Source organism: Ornithodoros turicata, chromosome 5 (genome assembly GCF_037126465.1).
Source record: "Ornithodoros turicata isolate Travis chromosome 5, ASM3712646v1, whole genome shotgun sequence".
In the NCBI taxonomy this organism is placed as follows: domain Eukaryota; kingdom Metazoa; phylum Arthropoda; class Arachnida; order Ixodida; family Argasidae; genus Ornithodoros; species Ornithodoros turicata.
In genome coordinates, this window is record NC_088205.1 from 26,512,363 (window position 1) to 26,524,725 (window position 12,363).

The 12,363-nt window shown below is 41.4% G+C and overlaps 2 protein-coding genes across 9 annotated transcripts in view; one reads left to right on the forward strand and one right to left on the reverse strand.

Annotated features, from left to right (window-relative positions):
• The window catches only part of LOC135394250 (ETS homologous factor-like), a 134,356-nt gene extending 129,375 nt beyond the window's left edge, over nucleotides 1-4,981 (forward strand). For 5 of the 6 annotated variants that reach the window (XM_064624909.1, XM_064624905.1, XM_064624906.1 and 2 more), the window contains one exon: nucleotides 365-2,896. In XM_064624909.1, coding sequence (XP_064480979.1) covers nucleotides 365-527 — 163 coding nt within the window. In that variant the 3' untranslated portion in view covers nucleotides 528-2,896. Of the gene's footprint in view, nucleotides 1-364 lie in introns of all 6 variants that reach the window. The other variant, XM_064624908.1, reaches the window with a different exon arrangement.
• The window catches only part of LOC135394249 (DNA polymerase delta catalytic subunit-like), a 52,797-nt gene continuing 44,829 nt past the window's right edge, over nucleotides 4,396-12,363 (reverse strand). For 2 of the 3 annotated variants that reach the window (XM_064624901.1, XM_064624904.1), the window contains 2 exons: nucleotides 8,207-8,304; nucleotides 4,396-4,691 (listed from right to left, as the gene is read on the reverse strand). In XM_064624901.1, the coding sequence (XP_064480971.1) occupies nucleotides 4,577-4,691; nucleotides 8,207-8,304 (213 nt within the window). In that variant the 3' untranslated portion in view covers nucleotides 4,396-4,576. Of the gene's footprint in view, nucleotides 4,692-7,051; nucleotides 7,331-8,206; nucleotides 8,305-12,363 lie in introns of those variants that run through there. The other variant, XM_064624903.1, reaches the window with a different exon arrangement.

Genomic DNA, 12,363 nt, shown 5'->3' on the forward strand with positions numbered 1-12,363 from the left:
CTGCATCTACCTACATGCATACCAGCTAGAGTTGAATTATCTGGTGCAGTTGTTGTCGGGTTATCTGAAGTTACAAACTTCACAGAAATGTATTGGTGGATGCAAGATGATATCCCCGCTATCGGATTAAGTGAAAAATGGGAATAACTCAGGTTGAATTAGTGGAAGTCTACTGTACACTTCTTTTGTCCAACGACCTCAAAAGTTTTGCAGCAGTATCCAATCGGATGCCTATTCAAATCAAGCACAGATCACGTGGTGGTGGAGAAATACATGGTGGTTGGCTGTTAAACTAACACTAACATCTTCAATTCCCTCTTCCTCTTGCCTCTGCCCTTTCTCAATCCTTGTGGGTGCACGACAGAACATATTACGGCAAACAGATTCTGGAACCAGTTCCAAAGCTGGATGGTCTGCCCAAAAAATTGGTCTACAAGTTCGGTCCACGCTCCAGTGGTTGGAGCACACCGGCTTCAGACCGTCGTACGTCATCACAGCTTCATCACAGCATCATTCCGACTTCATGAAGATGCATGACACTGGTGGTGGTGCTCAAAACTTGTGCCTTTTTTTCTTTCTCACACGATGGTGTAGCATTGCATTGGACACACTTTCACTCTGCCTTCTCCAATGACAATGCGGTGCACCTGCTAACTTATGAAATGCATGGTCATTTTGGAGTTTGTGACAAATGGTGGCAATGTACAATTCGATGTAGAACATTGAAGTTTATAAGCGACACAACTAAGAGGGATTTCAGGGGTGCGTCCAGGAATTTCCCACAGATATTACATAGATTTCTATATCGCGAAAAAGTTGACCGGTTCCTAGCAAGACACATGAAAACAAACGAAAAGAAATAGACGATGACATGTGTGACTGATGCATGTGATAGAATACTGTAAAAGTCGACTTCGTGCAGAACATATTTTTGAATTTTGGTGGACGCCATTGTAGACACGGGAACCTAAATTCACGAAAAACGTGAGCTCATGTCTTTCAATGACGTCAATGTATCTACTTTGCAGATACTTAAATTTGCGAATTTTTGGCGCTCGCGAAAAACACGAAAAATCATTCCGCACACACACACAAAAAAGAGACTGTTACAGTAAATAATTTCGAGTAACTGTATGAGTAACAAAATGTTTACCACGTTGCTACTCTCCTAGTCACCAACAGCAACTCAATAACAAAGTGTACTTACAAAATTATAGTGGGCATACGACAGCTCCGATGTAGATACCTGAAATGTTGTAATGGTAGGGACCGTGCCTGTGGCAGTGCACATAGTGTAAGCAGAACTACATCACCATTTGTAGAAAAAGGAGTTATGTATATGCGTGCAACTGTTTCATAATCGTTTCCAGGCCTGTAAAAATTACTTTTGAGACGTAGCTGAACTACAATTATGACATGACTAAATTAGTTACAAATTACAGTTACAGCTACCCTGATCCCCGAGGAACATTGTGATGTGCACCTTGTTGGCATGTTCCAGACTATTCAGATTAAATATGACAACTTACTATTACGGTGTTCCCCTAATCACACGCATTCTTCCAAATTCACGTTGCGGTCACGATAATCCTGTCTTTCGTGAATGAGTAAAAATCTCAGGTATCGCGAAAATTATTTAGAAATATCGCGTGCAAAGTACGTAATTTCAAAAGTTACTGCATGTAAATTACAAATCACTTGCAAAAGTAAAAGTAAGTAAAGTAAGTTACTGTTACAATTATACAATATCAAAAGTAATCATGCAAGTAATTAATTACTATGGGAATATAATTATTAGAGTATTTGGGTTGATTGTCATTAATTGCGTTACTGAGTTACCTTTCCGTGGCAAATGTAAAACTCTAGTAGGATGGTTAACAAGGTTCCACTTCCTAGATTTGTAATTGACTGAGCTGCAAAAAATTTATGACCAGCAAAACCTGTTGCTCGAGGCATTGGAATACTATCATGCTGAAATATGGAATTTGCACTGAACTTTTTTTTATTCAAAAGTTTTGGAAACATAAAATACAGCTGTCCAACATTGCTCACGGACGGCTCCAATTAAGTCAGGTAGCTATAAAAGGTCATCTCCAGCATTAAAAAGTCTTCATTTTAGGTACAGAGAAAACCATTAACACCATCAATACCTGGAGACATTTGGAAAATGAAGTGACAAATTATTTAAAAATGATGTACTTTCACATGCCGCAATCTTAGTTTCGTGCTTTTTTTTTCTGTCACTTAATTATAAGGTTAATTGAGACATCTTTAATTAGGCAACAAACCAGTGTGGAAAGTTTCCAACAAGAAAGTGGATATAACCCTGGAAAATTAATGGACGGAAGAGTTCTGTGTATATGTCACTCCTTTTTCCTAGAGACCCTGAAGTGATTCAAGTTTAGTCACTCTTCGGATATGTAACACATTGAAACACATACCAGTGTGCCTTGATTCTAAACTGCCATATGTGTTGTTTTCTTGCTCTGCTTGCTGAAACAGAGAGCTGCAAGGAACAGTGCCAAATAGCTGCGCCTGTAACTAAGTTAGGTGCCAAAACCCAGCCACAAGACGCAGTGTCCTGTGCAGTCTGGAAGGGCGCACATGGTTGCCTACAGTAATCGGGGTGTCTGTCCCTTCCTCCTGTGGCTCACAATATATAACGGTAGAAAGGCCGCTACTCAATGGCTGGGCTAAACAGGGTTCATTCAGCTAGTTCAAGTACATATCTTAGCTACAAAAAAAAAAAAAAAAAATTGCAGCTGGAGGCTATTGTTCATGCAGAACTCTATAAAGCTATGCGAAGGTCCCACAGTCCTGCTTCTGTTTATAACGTGCTTTTGTTTTTGTCCTCTTTTCCTGCCTTCGTTTGCAACCGCCAGATACTACTACAAAAGCCAAGTACTTCTGCCCGTCTTTGGACGCCGCCTTGTGTACAAATTTGGCCCCAATGCCACGGGCTGGAGACCGTAAGCCTGGTTGCAAAAATCCGGCTAAAAAGTCAACACGTTTCCATTTGCTCTCTGCGGCCTCCGTACAGTATCAGTGAAAAAAGTCATGTTTATATTTTGTTTGTATGAAGAAAACAGAGTACAACACTGGCTGTTTTATTTGTTTGCTTTGTGTGTAGGTTTGACACACAAACACCATCTGCAAAACGTTATCTTTATCCTGCCTTACTTTTTGCGCAGTGGGAGATAAATATTACTTAAATTGGAACAGGCTATCATTTAATGCAATTAACTAGAAGTGACAGGCAATATCTTTTGCTCATACATTGAATATGTGTGTAAACCTAGGTTACTAGTGTGTACAAAAACGCAGAAGGCATAGAGAGACACTACGGAGAACTTAACAGATCGAGATCCTACACTGCTGCCAATTGTACTTTGCGTGCAAGGCTTACAGTGTGCTTATGTCCTCCTCCGCAAGAACTAGCTTGGTGAGCTATCTTAATCGCCCTTGTCTGTTGTAAAGACACATATGTAACATCTTTTTTTGTCATGTTTACTACTTTTATTCATTGCCAAGCTGGCTTTGTTCCATGGGACCTGTAAAAATGCACATCTTTTTTTTTTTTTTTCATACATTTCGAAACAATCCTTTTAGTGTGCAATTGTCATTTACATTACGGTCATCTCAGTGTGTGAAAGTCATTGTGAAATGCTTTACTCATTGCGACGGTGATACCATTTCCTACTATATATATATATTTTTTTTTTTGTTTACTGGTGAGTTTCAGAAACTCTTGGCAACAGTTGAACTGCCTTGGTTTGTTCAGGCATGTTTGGAATTGGAGGAACCCACCATGCATAGTTGGTACTGTAAATAGCAGTGAAAGGTACTACCATGTTGTACAAAAAAAAAGGAGGGGAAAAAGAAGTGTCTGCTATCATTAGAATGTCTCTTTTGTTCCATAGGCCACATTCCAGATAGTATCATATCAGCGGTTATTAGATATCATATCGTCACGGTGTATATGTATCACATAGTGCTTCAAACAAGCTTGTGATGTGATGTATACACCATTATTCAATGGTTAGCACACATTCCCTAAATTCCAGCTATAGTGTGACCTGTAAAGCTGTAAGCTTTGGTTAGGCCATCAGAATACCAGAGGTGTGACACGTGGCATGACGCATTGCAGCACAGCTTCAGAAAATCAGGACAGAGTCAAAGTGTAGAACTCATGCAGTCTTGCTTTTTAAGAGGTGACAGTATCCTAAAGAAAAGCTCATTTAATGACCCTAGTGATGCCTATGGACTCAAAAGGGGATAGCAAATATAATGGTATATTCCATTTCTCAAAATGTACCATTTCATCGGGGAAAAGACTAGCAAGCAAAGCTATTAACAATTTTGAATCATCTGAGTGACATTCAATGTGTACTCTATGCATACATGGTAGATGAAAAAGCTCTATGGTGTACTGTCAACATTCCCCCTTGATTTCGGACATGGAAGCATAATGCTCAAAAAGGAACAGAGTAGTGCTGATTCTTATGTGCTGCACATTGCTAACAGCATCAACAGAACACCAGTAGACATACTTAGTGAATGTACATAAAAGAAGAGATCACCTGTCTCCAAACAAAGGGAGTGTACGATCGATTTTTTTGTTTACCCTGTGAGTTGCAAGTTGATGGACTGTCATATCAGTGTTGATGCTGACATTGTAGTCTTCACTGTTTCTAAATGAGTTGAGCAAGAGAAACAAGAGAGGAAAATGACCAATGGAAAATAGGTTTCATGTAGCTCTCTAAATTTGTTTCTGCACTCTCGTGAGTGAGCACTGTTGAGATATTGTCTCCACGTTATTTTATGAATGAAGAATATATTTCAGAAATATTAATAGCTATATAAATAAATATATAAGTATATATATATATAAATATAAATCTATTTCATACATGCAAAGTGCCCTTTTCTTCCGTTGTCTACTCTGTACGACAGCCCAAAATAAAATCTATTTGTAGATAAAGTTCCTGGTGTCATTATTTGTGCCATCCCTTCGATGCCCAAGCCCACAGTTGTCCTATCCGATACGTACATGCATCGTACCTCCTGCGAAATTTATTGTTGCAAAGCCGAAACATGCTATGTACAAGAACGCCACATGAAACCTGCCTTTAAATGTAGCAGTTACCCCAAATTAACTACCACATACCTGCCAACCTGACTGACTCAAAATTTGGGAGACTGCCCGCAGCGCGACCGGGGAGAGGGGGATGCATTAATTTTGTGCATTCAAAATACCATTGACAGTGGCAATCCCTGTACGTCATAAGTAGCCACTATCGGGTGGAGCTGCGATGTGCTTGCTTCTGTCAACCGCAATTACGAAGACGTGTCGTTTCAGGACATTGCATTTTGCGCGGCCGCAGCCATTTCACTGATGATGGCAGTGGTCTTCGTCTGTCCACTCCCGTAGCACTTCGCTCTGTCACTTTTGGCAACATCTTCTGGAACAGCGGTCACACATCGTCGCTTACGTTGCTGGTTGTGCTCAACCAGAAAACCTGTGAAAAGGCACTTGGCACATGTGAGGAACACGTGCAGGTAATTCTTCTGTTTGGAGAGCGCCATTGGTGGAGATAAAACTAAGGTACGAGACTGGAGTGACGATAGGACGATGGCACATCTTCTCAAGAAACACGGACACAATGAAACACGCTATCTGCTGCCACCTCCAGCCATGGATGGTCATGCCGCGAAACACGCGTTACAGGCTGTCTAATTCTTCAGAAATGCGTTTGCGCAGCTTTTAAAGGAAAATGAGAGAAGAGAAGCCAAAGGCCCCAATTTTCTGGGAGATTAGAGGGCGCGTCCGTACAATCGGGAGACTAAACGAAATTCAGGAGTCTCCTGGATAATCCGGGAGAGCTGGCAGATATGCTACCATTTTTATTCCACACAATATGTTCATACTTCTCTTGTGCCACTTGCATAATGTGACCAGACGGCCCAATTTAGGTGGGTCAGGTCCTGCTTTTACGGTCTTAGTCCCGCTTGTCCTACCAGCCTACTTGTGGGAAAGCATTTTGTCCCGCTTTTGGCTACAGCAAACCCCCAATAAATAAAAAGGAGCTGAATAGAGGAAGAGCTTTCGACTTTCGCTTGACCCTCTCCCGGCTCGCATCTTTCCACTGTCTAGCCAATTGAACATTTAGACTTGTCGGCTATCAAGTCATCCCAGGGTCAATACTATGTCGTAAGCAAAGCTCGCTTATGCATGATTTGCTCATCAAGCTGCCTCAGTGGGAGCATGGTCTTAATATTGTGAGGCAGAATCATCGCCATGATCATCACTGCATCTTAGCGCGAGTTGCAACCACCCGCATTCATTCTTCCTGCCCTCATTAAACGGCTCTTCTCTCGCCTTTTCACTATCCCACAATAAAATGATCAATCATTGCGGTGCTGATAATGATGACGGAATTGAACAGCAAGTTCATCAAGCTTGGGCTGAGACTTTGTTTTCGTGTCTGCAAATATGCCGACACACCAAACAGAGTACATTCTGGACAAAGCATTTGATGTGTGCAATAAGTAGATATGCATATGATGCGTAGATGTGCATATAAATATGAAAATGAAAATAAACAGACAAAAGAATATAAAGTGAAAATAAATAAATAAAATGTATATACGTACTTGACTGCCAGCTATTACCCCCCCCCCCCCCCCCCCCCCCCCATCCCTTACTGCAGATGTCCCGCCCCGGGGTCGGAGAAATATAGTCACATTATATACTTGCACTCACTTTCTCATAGCTAATGTGGATGGTCTGATGTGCATTAATTTTTCCATACCATCTTCACTGGATTACTCTCATTCCAAATATATCTTCATTTTTGCAATTATACCAGAAAAAAATTATAACCCTTCTGAAACAAACTCCAGGAACATACCTGGAAAACATTGAAAAGCCACAAGAACTGCGAATTGTCAACGTCCTCACAGCTCATATGATGTGCATCATATGTAACACAAAATCACTTTTGTCAAATGACACCATTTTGCTCCTTTCACCTACAACTGTCACCAACAATGCATTTTCAAAGTGTAAATTTATTATCTACTTTGGAATTTGTAACATCCCACTATGTACACATGTATATACAATTCATGCATGGAAAGGTTAACAACAGAGGTGTCTCCATGGGTGGAAAATAACAGTGTTAGATGTGCCACGCAGTGTAAGTCCACTTATCAACCAACGCCGCTACTCTTTCACCACGAGGGAGTCCCAAAGCGACGTACTACTTTTTCCTGGTCAGTTAAGTCCTTTTGAACTTTCATGCGCATGTAGAAGATGGGACAGTCACGACTGAAATGGCATCAGGAATAACGTGGATACGTTAGCAGCCTGAACACCACAAGAATTGATTGCTCACAAGAAAAATCTTGACCACACAGAATTTGCTGGTTCTCAATCAAGCAGACAAGTAATGATCACGCTGATGCTCAGGCACAAGAAATTTTATCGGACCTTTGAAAGCATCTTGCATTTAGACCACATTAGTGAACACTAGGTTGTTTGTTGGGATTGCATTCTATTCCAACAAAATCTGAAAGCAGCTGACTGGGTAAGTCACTTCTCAAAATTGGTTTGTTTGCACTCAAAATGTAGCACTGCATTTAGCAGGGATGTACTGATCATGATTTGAGAGCAAGTGCACAGTCAAACTGAGTCCGAGGCAAAAGAGTTCCGACATGTCTCCATAGCCATTATTTGACTTCTTCACTGGACATAGTACAAACCATACAGATATATGCAGCTCTACAAGCTTATAAAGCCAATATTGACGGCACATTTTTGGCAAGCTCTGTTCGGAAGCACAGACTGGCAATCACATGGTGGTGGTACGGTCACGTGACTTACAGAGCTATTATTACACAGTGGCTGGCCCTATAAAGCTTTTAACGTGCTTGGAATATCTATGGGAACCTGCTACATAAACTAGATCTTTTATAACGCAATGAACGAAGTCTCAACAAGAAATTTCACCCTGTGGTCCGCACAACAAAAACGTGCATTGATCGCAGAGCGAAAATGACTGGTATACACACATGTGAATTTATGCCCAGTTACAAAGGCAAACAGATATACACCCAGTCAATGCAGAACTGCACTAATGAAAAGCAGGAAATGACGTCCCCCTCCAGAGATTGCAGCAAAGCAAAATGACGGACACAAACTCACCTCGTACAAAGAACCTCCTCATGAAGGCTACCGGAGCAGCGCTGGCACTGGGTCCACAGCCTTGCAAACTTTGTTTCTAAGCTAGTCTGGTGTTCCACCTGCGCAAGATAAAAAGGGAATTGATACACATAACAATATGGTATCTCACTATGCAGTGTGATCACATTTGCTGGTGTTAGAACACAGCTTATTGCTTGCAAAATTCAGTGGGTGGTAATCAGTACTTATTAGGGGGTATGTTCATTTGGATGAGTAATGAATAATGAAGGGAAAAGGTTAGCCATACAGGAGTTGGCTTGCTATTCCCCAAACAAACAGATGAAATGAAAAAAGAATGACAACAGCCTGAAGTGTAACTGTGTGTCACTGTTCATTGGAGCCATCACAGCCTGCCAAGAAATTCAGTTTGCATGAGGAACCCGAATAGCACTGCAGCCACATCACTGTGTTGGGTAGGGCAAAGAAATACAGTATGGTTGGTATGGTTTGTTGGCCCGATATTGCAGTACGGGTGCGCGAATCTGAATATTTAAAGTTTAATCGAATATCGAATCTAGTGGAGGAAAAAATGTCGAATACTGAATCAAATATCGAATAGTCATACAAAGTTTACAATACATGCTTGTTGCACTAAAAGTTTGCAATTTCAAGCCCATGGCTTTAGTGTAATTTTTCTGGCATTAACTGTCACAAGAGACACATGTAATTCTCCGTACAAGTTACATGATAATGTTTCCTACTTTTCAGATGAGTACATACTGGGGCAATTATCTTGATTTCAAAATTTGATGTCAGGAAGTGGCCTGTTACACAGATGAGGCTGCAATTGTTTCTGAACATTCATAGATCACACTACAACAATGAAACCCGAGACACGGAAGGAAACAGAGGAAGAGACAATCTCAAACACAACATCTCGACACAATCTCTTCCGTGTCATGCGTTTCACTGTTGTTATTATGTATGTATGTATGTTATAAGGCATACATGCCTATATGCACATGTACTGTTGGGGACATAGTTAGCTAAAATCGCTCGTCAATACTTCGCCGTCCCATGCTACATCAATTGCGCTTGAAAGTTTCGTGCAAATATTATATGTGAAGGTGGACCATGTATTGCATGTGTTTATTACTCAAAAGTCTTGGAACACCTGGGGATTTGAGATGAGATAAACCACGGAGTGCTGATTTTAGACAACAGTGTCCCCTACAGTACAGTTATAGTATTTTTACAATGAAACAATGTGCTGTCCTCATGAAGCAAGCTGGAAACCATAAAAACAACTTGTTCTTCAAAAATCTTTCATGGACAGTGAACACCTGCGTTGGCATTGTAAGTGATGGTGAAGACAGACAGAATGGAAGTCAAGGGCATGTTCAGAATCTGTGATGGTTTACAGACTAGCATATCTCAGAAGGAAAGTGAAGGTGGCAAATGCTTTCTTCTTGCACTGACAACGCCTTCCACATTTGTCGTGTAGGAGAGAAACCGCATGGCACCACTGTGCTCTCACAACGTGCTCAACGATGGCCTCACGCATGACGTCGCGCGTGATGCCATCGTTCCTGTTGGTAATGCATAGTTTGGAAGAGCCTCATTTATTATCGCAGCAAAATCACAACCCTCGACGATGTTGCATGACTTTGCTCATCACGCGTGATTGTTTCCGCATCGTTCGTGTTCAGCGCTTCTTTCATTTTGGCTGCAAAAATCTGCGTGCACGTCTCAAAACTTTGTCGCTTCGACACGTGACAAAAATCGCGAGCAAAATCTTGCCATGGGGGTCGGGCATGAGGGAATATGCGTTGTGCTATCATCCGTAACAACAGCTAGTGAAGTTACAAATGACCTGTGCCACACAGCACAGGAGTTCGAGAAACTATGTCGAAATACTGTCACGAAGCGAAATGGAAATACCGTCACGTCCTACTCCTGGATTATCGAAGTCACTGCACGCGGCCATTTTTTTTTTAAATATGTATATACTAGGGGTGTGCGAATATTAGAGTTCTCGAATTCGAATCGAATATCAAACGCTCGAACTATTCGATTCGCGAATCGAATATCCAATATTCGAATTTTCGAATATTCGACTATTCCACGAATATGAACGACACAACCCGAAGTGGGCTTCACCTGATGCTTCCGTGCATGGGGTGAAGCCTGCTTTAAGAAATTGCCCTTGCTTCAGGACCAACACAGGCGGGACAGTGTTTAGTTTAAGACAACGTTATCCAAAGTTAGTTTTGTAGACATCGTCTGTGGAAGGGGTGGCGCCCCTCCCATATGTAGTTTAGCGGTGCCGACGAGGGACCTTGATTTGATGTCTGTGAGGTTGCCTTTAAAAAGTTAGAACTCTCGAATAATGAATACATAGGGCCTGACTTTTTAGGGTTAAACCCGTATCTGCCCGATATTTACCCCCCCGAACGAAATCTGTAAAATTCGGGTTTAACCCGAAAACATCCGGGTCGCGTGGCACACTCATAAGCGTGCATTAAAATAAACTTTGATAACATTGCTAAACATTAGTTCCATGTTAAGACAAATTTTTATCAAACAAAAAAAAATTCACCCAAATACACCCGAATTCCTGACGACAGAATATGCCGTAACGGGATTTGACCCGAATACACCCGAATTTTCAAATGAAAAATATCACCCGATATTTACCCCCCGAATTTGGCCAAAAATAAAACCCGAAAAAGTCAGGCCCTATGAATACAGCCCACAAACAAGAAGGGGGCGTCTTAAAAATGTCCTTTTCGTCTAAAATTTCAGTAGTGCAACTTCCTAGGGCGAGTGGCAAAGAAACTAAAGGGTGTTCATTGCAAAGCTGAGGCAGGATGCCAATTCGTTTATTTCACAAATGGCCTGTGGTTGTCTGAAGCAATTACAGCCTCATCTGTGTAACATGCTACTGCCTGAAATAAAATTTTGAAATGAAGGTAACCACTCCAGTACTCCAGTAAGTGTAGGCTCACCTCGAAAGCAGGAAGCACTCTCATGTAAAATTAAAGAGTAGGGGCTTTAAACAGAAGGATTGCATGTCTCTCTTGTGACAGTTAATGCCAGAAAAATTACACTAAAGCCATGGGCTACAAAACGGAAACTTATAGTGCGAAAGTCACATATTGCAATTTTGCACGAATACAGACACAGATATTCGATACAGATATTCGATTCGGTATTCGGAATTTGTTTCCCCATTTGATTCGATATTCGATTCGACTTAAAATATTCGGATTCGCACACCCCTAGTACATACCGCTGACTACCATAAGCAGAAACCGGAAAAACTGTGTTCGAGACACGGGTTTTGACTCATGCAGTGGCACGGTGAACAGCGGTGTTCAGCTCAACGCCAACAACATTTAGGTGTTGAACCGGAATTTCACCAAACTGTTGGCCTCACACGGATGTTCAGAGTTAGTTGGCAATCCACTGAAGCGGCGACTGTGTATAATGGCGGCTCCACACAACTGTGCACTACTTTCGGTTACCGACCGTGTCGCGACGCATTCGTAGATGATCGTACCTTGAAAGCTCCGTGCGTCGCTTTACAGCTGTTCTACTATTCATGTTCATCACCGCTACCGCAACGTACAAAACTCCAGCGCGCAGCCCGCAACAGCGTTTGTAGTCTGCTATGATATTTGAAAAAAAAAAAAAAACTTGAATATTTGAAAACTTCAAATATCAAATTTGCAAATATTCACACATCTCTACTTATTACGTTTACAAAGCCAACAGTTAATTGTTAGAGGTCCAACTGCAAATATGTACAGTGACATACAAGATTACAGACACAACTATAAATTTGAAGGAGTGCAACTTTACTAAAAAGAAAAATGTCTTAAACTTGCTTTTCTACAGACCCTAACAAATGCTGAAGCAGTTAAGTCAAAGATTTTTTAGATATGCACAAGTATAGTGGTACTTGGTACGAAATCTTGGCCATTATCAACCAGCTGGAAAGCGAAGGAACAATGGTATATGACGTCTATACTCTTCTACGCATCTACCTGCGAGCACTGTTGGGTCAGTGGAAGGGCGCCACCTACACTCACTGCATCGGACCAGAGGTTTGACGCGATGTTAGACTTGTTCGATGCTGACCAGCGAAGGCAGCTTGAGGTGCACTACATTGTAAT